The 18,802-nt window shown below is 38.3% G+C and overlaps 1 protein-coding gene across 1 annotated transcript; it reads left to right on the forward strand.

The window, feature by feature from the left end:
- Positions 1 to 19: 19 nt before the first annotated feature.
- Positions 20 to 14,310, forward strand: LOC117292316 (charged multivesicular body protein 6-A-like). Its single transcript, XM_033774337.1, has 7 exons — positions 20 to 78; positions 1,086 to 1,217; positions 1,805 to 1,914; positions 2,595 to 2,769; positions 3,594 to 3,659; positions 12,291 to 12,438; positions 13,179 to 14,310. The coding sequence occupies exons 2-7, from the start codon at positions 1,161 to 1,163 to the stop codon at positions 13,241 to 13,243; spliced, it is 621 nt and encodes a 206-aa protein (XP_033630228.1). The 5' UTR covers positions 20 to 78; positions 1,086 to 1,160; the 3' UTR covers positions 13,244 to 14,310.
- The last annotated feature ends 4,492 nt before the right edge of the window (positions 14,311 to 18,802 follow it).

Here is an 18,802-nt window from a genome sequence, read left to right on the forward strand (position 1 = left end):
CAAGATGCACACGCATAGGAACGAGGTGGTGATCATGACTCACAATATTTTGGAAGAGCACAACGATCGATTTGCAGGGTGAGTTGTCTCTTTGGGAAGTTATTTCTAGCCCAAATAATGATGATTAGAAAGGGTACTTCAAGATGATTTAATTTTTAATATTGTTACCATTCATGTGTATTTGAGTTTGGTTCCACTGTGTGTCACCGATCCCGTTATTTGTGATCATAAATGTGGGTGTTCAGTGCGGTGTCATGTGTGATTGTAAATAAATAAATGATGACGGTGGAGGGAATCCCCCAAATGGTAAATATGTGATCGTAGCCGATCGTACCCTACATCCTCATGGAGACCAGAGGATTACACTAACAGATTTGCCCATATTGTTCACCACTTAAAAAAATCTGATCACTGCATTTTTTTTATATATTACACAGCACAGACCATTCACTCAAAACAATGATCAGTCACTGCTTTAACCAGTGGTTATTGCACCTACTAAACTATTTTCTAAATCTATTATTATTAAAGATCAACTTTCCACCTGTTTCACGCACACCTAGTCTTCACCTCCGCTTGTTTTAGTTTACATCCAGAAGTGGAATTTGCTGAGTACCACTCAGTGTCGATGTAGATAGACTATGTACGTACAGAACAGTGTTGTGTTGGGCGCAAACTTCAATCCACACACAAACTTAATATTTTCTGCTGAGTATGCAAACATAATGACCCGATTTCATTTTTTTGCACACAGGTTTTAGCCTGCGCACCAGATATTTCAAGCAAATTTCAAGCCTTGCACAAATTTGGTGCTGTCAAAAACTTTTTTTTATCGGCTTTGGCTGCATGCCCATTGCCTAGGCCTATAGTGTAAGCGTCGTGAATCCTTGTGAATTTAAAAGTTGTTTTATTGATTAAAACCACAAAAGTCCAAATGGTGATTAGACAGACAGGATAACAATCATCGAGGTAGATTCACTTTCACTTTCTGTCCAAACCATGCCAGTTACTTACAATTAAGTTAACTTTGTTGACAATTTTTATTATTTTTTTGAATAAGCATTTTACTCGTAATTCTTCATCAGCTATGTGCCATTACTCCTCACATGCTGAGTGAGGTGCCAGAAGTGGCGAATGATTGAGATTTGCACTGATGCATCATGGGTGGCTTATTTGCGAAAAAGAGCAGAGTTACTGAGCAGGACAAAGCTGTGCTGGTAAGTTGTCATTTATTTATTGTTATTTTAGTGTCCCTAAAGAAGTTTGTTTTTAAAATCACACGTTTTGAGATTCCTTTGTTTACTTAGAGCCGTAGTTCAATTGATCCCCTGGCTGCCGCTTCCCAGGTTGTAGCACGTTAGCGTGGGGGTGATCCCTGGCTACAGAACAGTTACAGGTTATGGCTTTTGACTGGCACCCCAAACAAAGATTGACAAAATAGGTGACGGCCAACATAGGGCAGATAGCTAAGTTGGTTGGTCTATAACATGTTAATCTGGAGGTCATTGGTTCAAATCCCACTCAAGCCTCAAGTAAATTGTTCTTTGTTCCACCCAAATCATTTAGGCACGTTTTTTTTCTGTTTTCGGATTTTTTTTTACCCTGAAAAATTATTATTAAAATTACCTGGAAAGTCTACCTTGTGTATGTCATTGTGTGTAGGTCTGAGCTCTTGTACTTGATAAAAGTTTACTAATTTTTTCCAAGGACCAAAAATCATGCCTGATCATTTACCCTGTCAGTTTCCCTTGTAGTTTATTATTTGAATAATAATAATTACAAAGTGTTAAATTGTTTTACTCAGCAACTGAAACAACAGAGAGATCAGTTGAAGAAATACCAGAGAAAGATCGAGAACAACTTATCGAGGGAAAGAGGAGTGGCCAAACAGCTGCTAAAAGATGGAAAGAAGGAGTAAGTTATTTAAATTGTTCAGAACTTGGCCATCTTGCTTTGTCTCCATTGAAATCAGTATAGACCTGTCTATTGTAAAGTCAAAGCCCAAGTTTTTGCCAACTGAGGATGGAAAACTATGGAAAGCTACAAATGAAAAACAAAAAACAGATAGCTACTGTTTGATACAATGTAACACAAATATTCAAACATAGTGTTGGACTTGCTGGAAACAAAACAACCAATATTTGAGGTAATTTATTTAGCTGAAAAGTTGCAGAAAATGTTGAATTTTGTTAAAACATCTGGAAAAAGGCACTGGAAGTGCTTCAGTAGAAACTAGTAGAAACCCAATTTCTTCAATGGGTGCCCTCTACCAAATGCCTTGGTGACCCATTCCTTTAAAAAAAACAAAGCATACAGATCTGTTTTCAAATTTCCCCTATCGCATGGTTGCTTTAATTTGTGGGATGTCCTCAATAGACCTTTCCCATAAAGTATGCTAATTACATTTACGCATGCGTACAGACCCTATTGGTTGGCAAACGCCATAGGGTTGCACTGTAAGCACAAGCACAAACAAATTTGCATCATGCCACCATCATCCCCCTACAAAAAGGCGCCATGTTTCTTAATTTTGCCGACCAGTCTAATATTTCCTGGGAAGGGTTTATTATATTTGCCTTTTTTCATTGACTTAGGAAAGCCAAATTACTCTTGAAGAAAAAACGCTACCAGGAGCAGGTGCTGACCAAGACGGACAACCAACTGGAGAGTCTGGAACGGCTGGTTCAGGAGATCGAGTTTGCTCAGATTGAGGTGCAGGTCGTTGAGGGTCTGAAAAATGGCAATGACTGTCTCAAGAAGATGCACCAGGTTTGTCTCTAATAATAATATTAACAATAATGATATTAATTTTGGTTGTACCCTTACACCTATGTGTGTTAGCACTGTAAACTCAATTCTTTCCCGAGTTTTGTGAAAAGAATTACAGGCACATTACTTGGTTGGGATTTGAACCCACGACCTTTGCAATTATAGAGCAGTGTCTTTAATGACTAGACACCGAAATTGCCCATCTGTCTAGTGTTCAAGACCCTATTCTGAGATGCAGGGCATATACATTTAAGCAACAATAGAGAATATAAAGAGATACAAATCATAAAGTTAACATTAAAGGACATGCATAATATCACTACTTATATGAGTCTCGGGCAAGTTTTTCCAGCAAGTTTTTTAAAAGAACTGCAGCTTATTATTATTGACAAATATTGTGAAATTTAGAAATAACAGAAAAGGCACGATAGCCAATGATTTTGGGAGAGTTGAGAGCGACATAGTTGATAAACGAAGAGAGCTCAAAGGGGTGTAGGTTACAAGAAGATTAGTGATGTAAGGTGAGGCTAGGCCAAGCTATGAATAAGTCAAACTTTGTACTGACTTAATGGTGTTTGAAGCTGTGTGCATGGTTTGAAAATAAAAAGTAACTAAAGAAACAGTAAACTTGCGGGTACAATCATGTATTGAATCTCTTTTGTTGGAGTGTAGTTCTGAAGAGAGCCAGTGTGGTCTTGTGGCTCTTTTCAGAGCCAACACTCCAACAAAAGAGATTCAATACATTATTATATTTATTTATTGAAAAATAAACTGAACTGTATTGTTTTGTAAATAATATGGAAATGCTGATTGTTTATTTACAGATGATGTCACTGGATGATGTGGAGAGAATAATGCAGGACACACAGGACGGAATCGAGTACCAGAGGGTAAATCTTGAAATCAGAAATATAGCTCATATATTTATTTCAGTTTGTACATTTGCAAGAATAAGGCATTTGCGAGTTAGATTTTAATAATTTCTGGTACAATGGCGCTTACATTTGAATTCAGCTGACTATGGAGACAGTTGATATGTCAAATGGTTCGGGGCAAGCTTTTGTAAAGCAACCTCCAGATGTTAATTTTGGTTTTTACCCATACACCGATGTGTGTTAGCACTGTATACTCAGTACTTTCCCGAGTCCTGTGAAAAAATATCACAGGCATGTTACTCGGGTGGGATTCGACCCCATGACCCTTGCAGTTCTAGAGCAGTGTCTTACCAACTAGACTACCGAGGTTGCCCGGCAGCTAGAGGCAGTTCGAATCCTATGTTATGGCAGCGGGTACCGCAACAATATAATAGATGTTAAATTTGCATCGGGGAAAAAAAATATTAATTATGGTTTTTACCCATACACCGATGTGTGTTAGCACTGTATACTCAGTACTTTCCCGAGTCCTGTGAAAAAATATCACAGGCATGTTTCTCGGGTGGGATTCGAACCCACGACCCTTGCAATTCTAGAGCAGTGTCTTACCAACTAGACTACCAAGGTTGCCCGGCAGCTAGAGGCAGTTCGAATCCTACGCGAGTAACATGCCTGTGATATTTTTTCACCGTCTCTTATGTAAATTAGGCAAAAGCTTGCCCTGATTCATGTGACATAGCAACTGTTGTGATAGCCTGAGGAATTCAAATTTAAGTAGTAACTTGTGATCAAGCACGTCATTGTACCAGACAATATTCAAATCTAACATGCAAATGGCTTAGAGCCACTTGCATGTAAAGGCCACTTGTGGCAGGCATTCACCTCATCGGAGACAATGTCAGACATAAACATCAGACCACAGAGCATAGCCAGCGATCAAAAGTGTTTGACTTTTCTAGGGTGAGGAAAACTGGCACAGGAGAAAATCAGTGCACATTTTTGTTCTCATATGGTCCTAGTTGGGAATCGAACTAGGGCCACAGTGGTGAGAGACGAGCGCTTGAAAGGGTTTGGGTACTTTTTGTACGACACAAATCACAATGTCTACAGGTATAAATTGAACTAACACATTTGATGATAATGATAGGAGAAAGCTTCCCTTGTATCATTTCTTGCAGATGTGCTGTAGTTTTTTTGAGAAATGAGTAAACAAAAATCACTCTTTTTTTTATAGCATGTACAACAAATTTACGCAACTCTCCCGAAAACATTGCTCTGTGATTTTTACTTTTATTTCTCAAAAACTTAACGACTAATGAAGCTGAAACTTCTACAGGTAAATTATATTACAAATTACATTGAAATTGGAAAAAAGTCAGTAATCAGACATCACTAATGGTCAAGTTTAAGTGCTTGATGATTACCTTTTAGTATTTTTTTGTTTGATAACAAAAGAGAGTGAGGAAAAGCACTTTGTGCTGATGGACCACCTTTCCTGTAGTGTCACTCTTAATTATTACTGAGATGCATATTACCGACTGAGGTTTAATAAATGGTGATGTTGTTTCAGTATTGTGGTTCTAGACCTGAGTACAATTTGATACAAGCCACAAACAGGACTTCTTGCATTGACAGAGCAGCTCTAAATCAGCATCATACAGGATTACAAACAAAGACTAATTGGGCAATATGTATGGCGCTATTATAAACCTGTTCAGAGTTCTTATTGTCTTGATGCCATGTGTTGGGAGTATTGGATTTGTTGGAAATGTTCTTGTATGTGTGACTATAATATACACCAAGAAACTGCATAATGTGACCAATTTGATGATACTCAACCTCGCTGTTGCAGATGCTTTGGTCTCTGTATCTTATGCTCCGTATGCATCTGCAGCTTTGCAATACTTACCTATTGGAAACAGTTCATCTCATTCTAGCATCAGCCAGTGTACAGGAGACATGCTGGATCAGTTCACTAGTGGTTGGATATATGCTGTTTTTATCAACTGCTTTTGTGCCAACTCTGTTCTCAGTCTCGCATTGGCCAACTATGAACGATTTATTGGAATCAGTTGACCTTTGCATTATTCAAGCTACTTTACAAGAAGGAAAATCACACTGTTGTTACTTGCTGTTTGGGTAATTCCAGTAACAGTGTATTTGCCTCGGTCAGTCCTCATAGTAGATCAGTACAAAAGAGAAAATTGCCCATGGGTGGTACAAAACAAAACTGTAGTCTTTGGCATTGCAGCAACGCTGTTGCTCCTTCTACCCATTGCAGCTACAATTTGGATGTACATCAGAATCCTCATCAACCTGAAACAAGGAGCCAGAAACCTAGAAGAGCAAGGAATCCAGGGCCCAGCTCAAGAACTTCGCCAAGCTCACAGGAAAGTCACCAGCACTCTTGCTATCATCACTACAGCTTTCTTCATTCTTGTCTTGCCTGGAGCTATCTGGTTTTCCGTTTCATTGGTGTTTGAACCAGAAGTTTTATTAGTTAACGAGGCCATATGGAGTATATGTGGACTTCTCTCCTTGCTGAATTCTGCCATCAACCCAGTCTTGTATGGATTAAAAGTTGAAAAGCTCAGAAAAGCATTCATATCCATGGTGGGCCGATGCTACCAACGAAATCATCAAAACCAAATTGGTCCTCTGTGATTAAGATGACATTGACATGTATCAAGCAGGATGAGAAGACTTGCACAAATATGAGCACCTTGCACAACAAAGCTAGTTTTTATACCCCCCCCCCAAAAAAAAAAAAAAAAGTTAGGGTAAAAAAAATACTCACCAAACTCCAACACCATTGTTGTAACCCACTATTGATTTCAGTACTCAGTGATTCCAACTGCAATCTTGTGGAAACAGTACTTAATCCATCAATCTCCAGCACCATTATAGTAACCCATTAGTGGCTTCAGTACTCAGTGATTCAAACTGCAATCTTGTTGAAACAGTACTTAATCCATCATAGTAACCCACTAGTGGCTTCAGTACTCAGTGAATCAAACTGCAACAGTTCTCTTGTGATCCAGTCAACTCCAATACAACTTCAGTAAAGCGTTAGTCTCAACTCATCAAACTGAATAAGTTTGCTTGCTCTTGAACTTGGCAGAGTTAGCGCAATATTAATACATATTAAAATAGTGCAATATTATTGTAACATTTGTTCAAGCAGTCTAGGACTTCATTGGGGAGGGGGGGGGGGTTGAGTACAACGATTTATTGTTGTTGTTCACTTAACCTCGAATGAATTAAACAATGAAGTGAAATATTCTTGTTTGTGGTCAGGTTTTGTGACTGATTGATAAGATCACTTTGAACACAAAAAGCAGCATCTAATGATGGAAGTGTTGGGCTGAGTGGTTAAGAGCACCTATTTTTAACTCTGGTGTTTCTGATCAGCAGAGTGTGGGTTCAAGTCCCAGTTGTGTCACTTGTGTCCTTAAGCAAGACACTTAACCATCGCTTCGCCCTTCGGATGGGACGTAAAGGGGTTGGTCTGTGTGTTGTGCAATGCACGTAAAAGAACCCTGTGCACTTATCAAAAAGAGAAGGGGGTTCGCCTCAGTATTCCTGGTTTGATTGGCAGCATATTGCACCACAGCGCCTTGTAAACCATTACATGGTACTATGTCAAAGGAGTTGATCTCATGATTCAAACGTAGTCCCACATACCTTGCAGAAAAAAACGCTATGTTAAAGCGCCTTGAGCATCACTGAGTGATGGATATGCACGCGATATAAAAAGCCGCTGTTATTATTATTATTATGATGGACTTGACCTGATTTCAACCACTTTGTCTGTTAATAAAGTCACAAGACATATGAGTGACGGGCAGCAGTCACAGTATTACAATTCTGTATGGGATTTAATTTGGTTGGGAGAGCAGCAATGAAAGTGCAATGAGCCAAGTACAAATACAATGCTAATTGCTTTTTAAAATAGGTTATATTTACTTTTGGGGTTGCAGGTATGGTACTTTTGATTCAATCAAGTTAAATTCAATAGAGTGCTTGTTTTGTTATATGCATACTTAATTGCAAACAAAAATAATTAGGAAAAGCAGTATTTGCTGATGGACCACCTTTCCTGGAGTGTATCTCTTAATTATTAAACTAAAAGGAACGTTAGTGACTGTGATGTTGTTTCAACACTGTGGTCCTAGATCTGAGTACAATCTGATACAAGCCACACCCAGGACTGCTTGCATTGAGATAGCAGCTATTAACCAGTCTCACACGGGACTCGATGTGCAACATGGATGTATTTTTTACACCATCTGCAGTTATACTTGTCTTGATTCCAATTGTCGGAAGTATTGGATTTGTTGGAAATGTTCTTGTATGTGTGACTATAATCTACACCAAGAAACTGCATAATGTGACCAATTTGATGATACTCAACCTCGCTGTTGCAGATGCTTTGGTCTCTGTATCTTGCGCTCCATATGCATCTATTTCTTTGGAATTCTCCCATTCTAAAAACATTTCATTACATTCTAACAGCAGCCACTGTCCGGAAGACAGGCTTTTTCAGTTCACTAGTACTTGGATATATTATTTATTTATCAACTGCTTTCGTGCCCACTCTGTCCTCAGTCTCACATTGGCCAATTATGAAAGATTTATTGGAATCAGTCGATCTTTGCAGTATACAAACTTCTTCACTAGAAGAAAGATCACGCTTTTGTTACTTGCTGTTTGGATAATTCCAGTAATAGTGTATTTGCCTCGGTCAGTCTTCAAAATAGGTCAGTTCAAAAGAGACGAGTGCGTAAACGGCGAGTTACAAAAACCTACAGCCTCTAGCATTTTAGCAATGCTGTTGCTCTTTTTACCCCTTGCAGCTACAATTTGGATGTACATCAGAATCCTCATCAACCTGAAACAAGGAGCCAGAAACCTAGAAGAGCAAGGAATCCAGGGCCCAGCTCAAGAACTGCATCAAGCTCACAAGAAAGTCACCAGCACTCTTGCTATCATCACTACAGCTTTCTTCATTTTTGTCTTGCCTGGAGCCGTTTGGTTTTCTATATCCTTGTTTCTGGATGCAGATCTTTTTAATATTGATGTTGCCATATGGAATGTATTTACACTTCTCTCAATGATGAATTCTGCCATCAATCCAGTCTTATATGGATTCAAGTATGTTCAGCTGAGGAAAGCATTTATATCCATGGTGTGTAGATCATGTAACCAACCAAGACAGCCAAACCAAATTGGTCCTCTGTGATTAAGAAAGTACCGGGGTGTGTCTAACTACAGAGAAGTCTTTCAAAATCTGACCACCTGAAAGCTAACTTTAAGTCGTTAAACACTCCTAAACCCTTAAAACTCCAACACCATTGTAGTACATGTAACCCCTATTGGCATCAGTACCTAGTGAATTACTCTTTGACAATTCTCGTGGGGAAACATTACCCAATCTAGTCAACTCCAGTATAGCGTTGCCTGCGCAAGGAGTTAAGCACAGCCTACCTTGCGCAGGAGTAGGCTAACTCTCTGGACCAATTCACCCCATAAGTCTAACAGAAAGCAGAAGCTTGACAGTTGGTAACAGGTGATGGTAGCCCCGCAGTGTCCAGCTAACTAGGACTAGTTGACCCCTGCCATAGTCCCATGCGTTTAGCTTCAGGGTTGTTGGTAGGCACTAGATGCTGGGGGAAGGGAGAATCTCCCAGACGACCGCCAGCAATAGACCATATTGAATAACCCTATTTTTGCTGTGAAAGTCGCCATCTTGTAGGGCAAACCGTATGCGCGTCCAAACGTGTACATCAATTAGGCACGCAACACGCAGCATTCCCGGTTTGATTTCTACTGCACATGCGCGCACACAACCATGCACACGCACACAGACGCCATGTTGTAGGGCAGATATTTGAACGGTGACGTCATATTCAATTTGGTCTATACCAGTACAACTGTAGTTAACGACAGTTCTCAGCTCATCAAACTGCAATAAAAGGAGTACGAGTCATCGAGAGGCTTCCTCCATTGTATTTCATTGTATTTCGACTCCACGAGGGTAAGTCCAAGAAGATCTGAGATTTCAGTCTTGAATCTGGTCATGAACCAAATTGACGGCCTTGTCTCACATCCAAGGTTTTGCAAACACAGTTTGTGACTAAGGTTTTGTCTCAGATAAAGAAACAACAAATCTTGGTACTTCAAACACAATCTTTGTTTCTTTGGCTTTGTTAAAGTCATGGTGCCAGCACGGTACTAACTAAAATAAAACATTATTCTGCAAATTCCACTTAAATAACTTTGTCAGACTTGAAGTAATAACTTCATTTCTAGAGCAAAATACTCTGCTCTTTAAATACTCTGAAAATCTGGTTATCTTTAATTGCATGGTATCAATAGTTTCTTTTTTCATTTGTTTAATTTGTTTGTGGTAGTCAGGTTTGATTGAAAAGTTTGAAAACAAAACAACTGAGAAGGGTAGCATCTAATGATGGACTTGACCTGATTTTAACCACTGTGTCTGTTGATGAAGTCACAAAACATGAGTGACGGGTACTAGCAATCACAGTATTACAGTTCTGTATTAGCATTTAATTGGATCTTATTAACTACACATAGAGCCTGCTTATTTGGGTGATGTGAAATTGCAACAAGCCAAGTACAAACTCAATGCTAATGGCTTTTTAAATAAGTTGTAATTACTTTTTGAGTTTCAGGTACGCTGCTTGATGCTCTTTTTTATATGTGTATATGTTACTTGTTTGCAAACAAAACAGACTGAGGAAAAGCACTATCTGCTGATGGACCACCTTTCCTGTAGTGTCACTCTTAATTATTACTGAGATGCATATTAAGTGACTGTGAGAATAGCTTAGTACATGTAGATCTGAGTACAATCTGATACTAGCCACACCCATATTAGTGACTGTGATGTTGTTTCAACACTGTGGTCCTAGATCACATCCAGGGCTGCTTGCATTGAGAGAGCAGCTACATGTATAAACCAGTCTCACACAGAATAACACAGTGAATCAATGGGCAACATGGATGTAATTATAAAAACATCTGCAGTTTTACTTGTTTTGATGCCAATTGTCGGAAGTATTGGATTTGTTGGAAATGTTCTTGTATGTGTGACTATAATCTACGCAAAGAAACTGCATAATGTGACCAATTTGATGATACTCAACCTCGCTGTTGCAGATGCTTTGGTCTCTGTATCTAGTGCTCCAACTGTATCTATTTCTTTGGAATACTTTTATTTAACTAACATTTCAATGAATTCTAACCTCATCCAGTGTACAGCAGACAGGCTTTTTCAGTTCAACAGTACTTGGATATATTATTTCTTTATCAACTGCTTTCGTGCACACTCTGTTGTTAGTCTCACATTGGCCAACTTCGAACGATTTATTGGAATCAGTCAACCTTTGAAGTATACAAGCTACTTCACTAGAAGAAAGATCACGCTGTTGTTACTTGCTGTTTGGATAATTCCAGTAATAGTGTGTTTGCCTCGGTCAGTCCTCAAAATATATCACAACAACAGAGACAATTGCACAATTGAAGAACTACAAGAACCTTTAGTGATTGGCATTGCAGCAACGCTGTTGCTCCTTCTACCCATTGCAGCTACAATTTGGATGTACATCAGAATCCTCATCAACCTGAAACAAGGAGCCAGAAACCTAGAAGAGCAAGGAATCCAGGGCCCAGCTCAAGAACTGCACCAAGCTCACAAGAAAGTCACCAGCACTCTTGCTATCATCACTACAGCTTTCTTCATTTTTGTCTTGCCTGGAGCCGTTTGGTTTTCTATATCCTTGTTTCTGGATGCAGATCTTTTTAATATTGATGTTGCCATATGGAATGTATTTACACTTCTCTCAATGATGAATTCTGCCATCAATCCAATCTTATATGGATTCAAGTATGTTCAGCTGAGGAAAGCATTTATATCCATGGTGTGTAGATGTAACCAACAAAGACAGCCAAACCAAATTGGTCCTCTGTGATTAAAGAAAGCACCAAAGTGTATCCAACTGTACGAATACTTTTAAAATCTGACCACCTTGAATTGAAAAACACAACTTTTAGTGGTTTTTACTCTAACTTCCCTTGAAAGCATTTTCAAACTCCAACACCACTTTAAGAACCCACTATTAGCTTCAGTACTCAGTGAGTCAACCTGCAACAGTTAACTTATTTAAACAGTACTCAATCCATCAAAACTCCAACACCATTGTAGTAACCCACTATTGGCTTCAGTATCAGTGAATCAAACTGCAACAGTTTTCTTATGGAAACAGTACTCAATGTAATATCTGTTAGTACATGCCAAGGGTAGCTGCGAAATCTTCCAAGCGCCTATTATAGGACTCCTATATTAAATTTTGGGATGTCGGGACAGAATACACGTCACAATAAAGTATGATCTGCGCCGTATGTTCTACCTAACAAATGATGAAGATCTGCAAAGTGCGTTAGATGTTTGACAGAAAGACACCGGACTGAAGAAAGCAGGGCTATGGACAGCAATTCAGGACAGAACCCTATGGAGAGCCATCACAGTTGGGGAACACCACCCGAAATAAACTGAGCTAAACTTTTGTTTAAATTATGTGAATTGTGAAATGTCGACTGAAACTCACCATTATTCTGTTTTAGGAGATTGATGAGTTGCTTGCTGGCAGCCTGACGGACGATGACGAGGCGGCCATCTTGGAAGAACTCTCTCAGCTGACGGGAGTTGAGGAAACAGAGTCTCAGCTTGACCAATTACCAGATGTACCAACAGATCAACTTCCTGAAATTGGTAAGAATGAAATCGCAAAAAAAGTTTTAATAAAAAAAAAAGGGGGGGGGGAGTATCCCAGAGATATTTTAACTCAACTTATTTTGATTTATAAAAACACAATTTGACTTCAAGACTGTGTTTTGCAAAACAATGCAAACACAATTTGTTCACATTAGGTCTAGTTCCCCAGGTGTTTAATTAAAATTATGAACAATTTGGATGGAAACAAGACAATTTTACTAAAGCAGGGCTTTAACCTGCAACCTGCAACCTCTGGAGAAACAAGCCGGCGCTCTACCAACTGAGCTATCTACCCCTAATGTTATTTGAAAGTGTTTGTGCCCTGTAACATTTGGCTCACGCTTTGTGTTATTTTTAACTGTTTTTGCTCTGTAACATTTGGCTCATGATATGTGTTATTCTAAAGCATTGTGCGTGTCACATTTGGCTCACGTTGTGCGTTACTCTAAAGTGTTTGTGCCCTGTAACATTTGGCTCACGCTTTGTGTTATTTTTAACTGTTTTTGCTCTGTAACATTTGGCTCATGATATGTGTTATTCTAAAGCATTGTGCGTGTCACATTTGGCTCACGTTGTGCGTTACTCTAAAGTGTTTGTGCCCTGTAACATTTGGCTCACGCTTTGTGTTATTTTTAACTGTTTTTGCTCTGTAACATTTGGCTCATGATGTGTGTTATTCTAAAGCATTGTGCGTGTCACATTTGGCTCATGATATGTGTAATTTTATACTTTGACAGAGAAAGAAAAGAAGAGACGGAAAGAACAAGATGAGGATGAGCGGGTTATGGTGCCAGCTTCATGAGACCATTATTTATCCCCAATAGACCTTATGCATTGACGTCATCCAGCCGCCATCTTAGTGGTAAAACAATGACGACATAATCAAAGGCGCACAGGTTTGGCCAATGAACGGTCCACTTTTTTTACCTCTAGGTGAGGGCGCCATATTGATATATGACATCATTCGCATAAGGTCTATAGATAGTTCCTACTTGATGCCACACATGGTCAGCCATCTTTACTGGCAATCATACAGCATTAACTCAGGACGTTTCTGGGTTAATACAGCATGGTGTACATAGGAGATTCATTAAAATTCCTTGCCTTACTGGTCGGTGAGTTACTTGGGTTCGTAGGAAATGAGAATGCTTATAGCGCAGCTCTTAGCTGCCTGTAATGATGACGTGTATCGGGAACTATCTATAGACTGCAAGTCTTGTTAAATTTTTGGGTTATTTTTTTATGCAAGACACACCAGAGTTGGGACCCCTTTTGTTTCCACTTTCATCAGGAAATTTTCCTATGCGTTATCACCAAATTACTTAGTCATCAGAATGCTTTTCCTTTTATGTTCATGAAAAACTTATTGCAGAAAATATATTAAAAACTTTTAACTTGGTAAGCATACGTGTTGTAGCTTTCGATTCAGTTTGTTTTGATTTTCGCCAGTCACCCATCAGGCGGCATGGAACTCAAGTGTTCATACAATTGGGAATAATAACTGTTCTTGAAGTCCGTTTATGTACTGTTCATTTTATTTTAAGACACAAAGGCAGCATAGGCAGGCCTATCCCTCCTCATTCATATTTATTGGACTTAACTGTTGTGGGGGGGGGGGGGGTATTTAGCCAAGTACACTGCAATGGAAACGTGTCAATAATGTAGAGTCAGTACATGTACAAGAACAGCTCTTCTGTCTCGACAATGCATTGTCACGACTGGTAAGCAAGAAATTGTTCTTGGTGGTAATTTTACTTAAGTTTGTTGACCCCCAAGGTCATCTCACGCATGCATGCTGGGACGATGTAAAATGGCGACCATTAATTAATTCATGGTTGAATGAATAAAGTATCAGTTATCTAGAAATCAGAATGAACGTGTGTCATCCTTTAATGTACACTCACGCTAGATATGGTGTTTATACTGATATGAAAAAATGTAGTATCTAATTTACCTTACTTTTTGAGATATGGCGGAGACAATGCTACAACACTATACGGTTTTGGTAAATTTGTGTGTATACACCCAAACCAATTGGTAGACTCCTATCACGTCTGCCATACCTCAAAAAGGCTTACAAGATATCCCTTTTTGTAAAAATAAGTGAAGGGGTTTTCAAGGGGTTTCAAGGTGTTGAACTTACACCAGCTCTAATTATCACAGTCATACCAGAAGTGGAGAGTGGCTGGGAAAACAGTATTTACCTCACATTTGTTGTGTAAGTCAGAGATTCTGGTTGGTTACTTAAAGCATCTCCAAGAAAATAACACCTGGATCAAGAGGCAGGCAGTTTCATTAGTCTTGAATGCTCTTTCTGATGATCTATTTGATTAAGCATGTCCCATTGGGGAGACCTCGGGGTCATGGAGTCTTGGTTTCAATTGTTTTTACTAATTTGCTGATTCAACAAGGCTGCCCTTGTCTCATGATGTGATTTGTTTTGATTTCTTCAAGTGAATCTTTTTAAAATGTGGAACCTCTGTTGACGATTACCAAATCCAGCATTGATAGTGGTCATCAGATAGTGGTTTATAATTTGTCTAGGACATATAAAATCATACCCTTTTTGTTTCAAGATTCATTTTGGCTCTGTGGCAAACTGACACCTTGCCAAGATTCAAGAGAGGAAAAACGTGAATAATAAAAATAGTGAGAACAAAAAAAACCCAAACAAACAATAATTTTGATCTCTGTTTTGCATGCTGTGATATTAATGTAATAATTTGGTCTCCAAACTGCAAATGTTGACAGATGATGTTTCAGGCCTGTATGTTTCGTTTTTGAAAGGGCAAGGGCACCAAGGCATTTTCTCCTTGTTAAAGGGCACCCTATGAGGAAACTGTAAGTTTCTACTGAGCATTTGAAGGGTACCAAGGCAATGATCAGGGGCCATGAAGACAATCGCCTTCGCTCAAACCTTGGGATTCCCATTGATTTAAATAATAATAATAATATTTTTAAAGTGTTATATAGTGCATGTATCTACCAACAAGGTACTCAAGTTGTTAGTATATACATTTTTATAGAAAGATATGTTATTGAAGTTATAAAATCCAAGGGTTTACAAGGTGCTACGGCACATTAAGCAGCCACAGCCAGGAACACAGGGGCATACCCCTTCTCTTTTCGATAAGTGCACTTGGTTCTTTTATTAGCATTACACAACACACAGTACCAGCGGCTCAACGTCCCATCTGAAGGACGAAGCAATGGTTAAGTGTCTTGCTTATTGACACAAAAGTCACGACTGGGGACTCGAACCCACACTCTGCTGATCAGAAACACCAGAGTTTGAGTTCGGTGCTCTTACATGTCTTATACCGCTCGGCCACGACACTTCCACTCTAAAAGAACTCATTGTGAACTCAAAAAGCAAAATCAAACAGCTAAATGTACAATTAATAGCAACTGTTTGCATTTTTTATTTCACTTGTTAAATATTAGTTGTTGCTCTTTCCTTCCCCCCCCCCCCCCAAAGTAAAGTAAATAGTATATAATGTTAGAAAAACAACACCTTCACAGTTTATGTTTAAAAATGTACAAATATTTACAAAATGCAGTATCAAAAGTTATTTCTTTTCAGCCAAAGAAATGTTGGAAGCAAATAATATACCAAAAAATATTACTTAGTATGTAAATAAAAAAATATACTGCATAAGAATCGCCTCTTTGCTTTTAAAGCCATTATACACTTTCGGTACAGAGAAGAAAAAAAAAAGTTCACAGATTTACAAATAATTTACAGGGTTTACAGAAGGTAATGGTGAAAGACTTCTCTTGAAATATTGTTCCATGAAATGCTTTACTTTTTGAGAAAACTTTAAAACAATATCAATTCTCGATAGCGAGAATTACGGATTTATTTTAAACACATGTGATGACACGGCGAAACGTGCGGAAACAAGAGTTGGTTTTCCAGTTATTTTCTCCCGACTCCGATGACTGATTGAGCCTAAATTTTCACAGGTTTGTTATTTCATATATAAGTTGTGATACACAAAGTGTGGGACTTGGACAATACTGTTTACCGAAAGTGTGTAATTAATGAATCTATTTAGCAAATAAAATTCATTGATAATAGTAAATATTAATAAATTGGGATGATAATCATCCTTTCTCGCAGCTGAGTAGCTGAATTGTGAAGGACACGGCTACAATGTTGTCCAGCCAAAAGCATGCAAGGGAGACTGGCAGCCAGCCACATGTGACCATATATGACCACAGACCACAGCCAGAGATCAAAAGTGTTTTTTTTCCGGAGGGAAAGAAAACTTGAGAAAAGCGCTCAGGAGAGAAAGTAAAGTTTCCTTGGCATTAAAGGACTAGAAATATTGGGGGGGGGGGGTTTCAGAGTGAGGAAAAATGGAGAAAAGCACCCAGGAGAGATAGTACCGTAAAGTCTGTTCAGGGCCAATATTGCTCATCAGAACAATCATTATATCAGCTTCCTTGGCATTTAATGACTTAGAATATTTCTATTCCCCCTGGACAGGATGCCAGTCCATTGCAGGTTTACTCCCACGCTCTCACCGGTACCCATTTTTTACTCCAAGGTGGAGAGAAGATGTTATGATAAAGTGCCATGCACAAGTTTGGCGACTGACCAGGCCAGGATAAACCCACATTCTGTAAAAAACAGAACTTGAAGGGAAGGTACACGTTTGGTAATTAATCAAAACAAATATTAACCTAAAAACTGACTTGGTAACGAGCATTGGAGAGCTGTTGATAGTAGAAAACATTGTGGAAAACAACTCCCTCTAAAGAAACATAGTATGTGAGAAAGAGGTAATTTATCACTAAAATAATAAAAGACTTCAAGCTAGACGTCTTTTATTCCTATCTGAAAGCACACTAATTCCTCCAACAAGGGTGTTTTTTGGTCATCATTTGCTCACAACTTCAATGACCGATTAAGCCCAAATTTTCACAGGCTTGTTATTTTATGCTTATGCTGGAATACACCAAGTAAGAACACTGGTCTTTGACAATTACCAAAGGTGTGTACAGTGCCATAATTCCACCGATCTAGACCACTGGACCACAACACCTCATTCAGGAGAGAACCAGCACACAACTCTCTACTCATTCATTGCCCTAGTAAGGAATCAAGCCAAGGCCACAGTAGTGAGAGGTGGGCGCAAGCCAGCCATTCAGTTTAAAGACAAAAATAGGACTTAGGCACTGGACACCTTTGGTAATTGTCAAAGACCAGTATTTTAATTTGGTGTGTCCCAACATATATGCATAAAATACCAAGTCCATTTTCACATATAACGAGCCATTCAAAATTGTGGACAATATCTCGAATGAAAAAAATGTACAATTTTTCAAGCAAAAATTCAAACCAATAACAGTGTTCCTGACAATTTTTTTCTGGCCCGAGTATTCAAAACATGTCAGTGTGACACAACACAATAATAATCCATCCCGAAATGATTAAAACAAACAGTTGCAAAATCAGAAGATATTTCTAGTTTAAGACACTGGACACATTTGGTATTTATTAAAGACCAGAATTCTCACTTTGTGTATCCACCCCAATATATTATGTATAAAATAACAAATCTGTAAATATTTTAACTCAATTGGTCATAGAATTTGCAAGAGAATAATGAAAGAAAAACAAAAGAAAAAAGAAATTTGTGTGCTTTTCAGATGCATAATATAAGGCTTCAGGTCTAAAGTCTTTTATTATTTGGGTGAGAAATTACCTCTTTTTAAAAAACTACATTACTTCAGAGGGAGCCCTTTTGTCACAATTTGTTATCTATCAACAGCTCTCCAGTGCTTGTTATGCTAACAATTATTGTTAATAATTACCAATAGCGTCCAATGCCTTTAAAATTGCTTGAATTGGGACACACCACACGATAAGTGATCCAAACAAAACCAATCTTAGAATGCTACAAAATTTATCTCTATGTTTGAATACAAATATATATATATTTTATTTTAAAGGTGTCAATGTCAATATAAAGATATAATATATTCATTCACTTATAATAAAATAACTCTCTGTGATTAACAATGTTATAAGGAAACAGTATTATTGCAATATTTTGTACAATTATCCAAAAAGACAAGTCTATTTTAAAAGGTTTGGGTACTCTTTGTAGGACACAAAACACAATGTCCACAGATTTACATTAGGGTTTAAAGATAATGATGGTAGAAAGCTTTGCTTAAAACATTACTGGCTGTGATGTGATGTGATGTAGTATTTGAGTTAAACAATGTCACAACAATAATTTTTATGCGACTCTCATGAAAACATTACTCTGTCAATTTCACCTTTTTCTTTCTCAAAAACTTCATGACTAATGAAGCTGAAACTTCTACAGGTAAATAATATTACATA

This window comes from Asterias rubens, chromosome 7, assembly GCF_902459465.1.
Source record: "Asterias rubens chromosome 7, eAstRub1.3, whole genome shotgun sequence".
In the NCBI taxonomy this organism is placed as follows: domain Eukaryota; kingdom Metazoa; phylum Echinodermata; class Asteroidea; order Forcipulatida; family Asteriidae; genus Asterias; species Asterias rubens.

Excerpts from the sequence above, each read along its gene's own strand:
- LOC117292316 (XM_033774337.1), top strand. The coding sequence starts at position 1,161 with ATGGGTGGCTTATTTGCGAAAAAGAGCAGAGTTACTGAGCAGGACAAA. Across the intron at positions 1,218-1,804 it reads AGCAGGACAAAGCTGTGCTG|CAACTGAAACAACAGAGAGA; the intron begins GTAAGTTGTCAT and ends TGTTTTACTCAG. Across the intron at positions 1,915-2,594 it reads CTAAAAGATGGAAAGAAGGA|GAAAGCCAAATTACTCTTGA; the intron begins GTAAGTTATTTA and ends TCATTGACTTAG.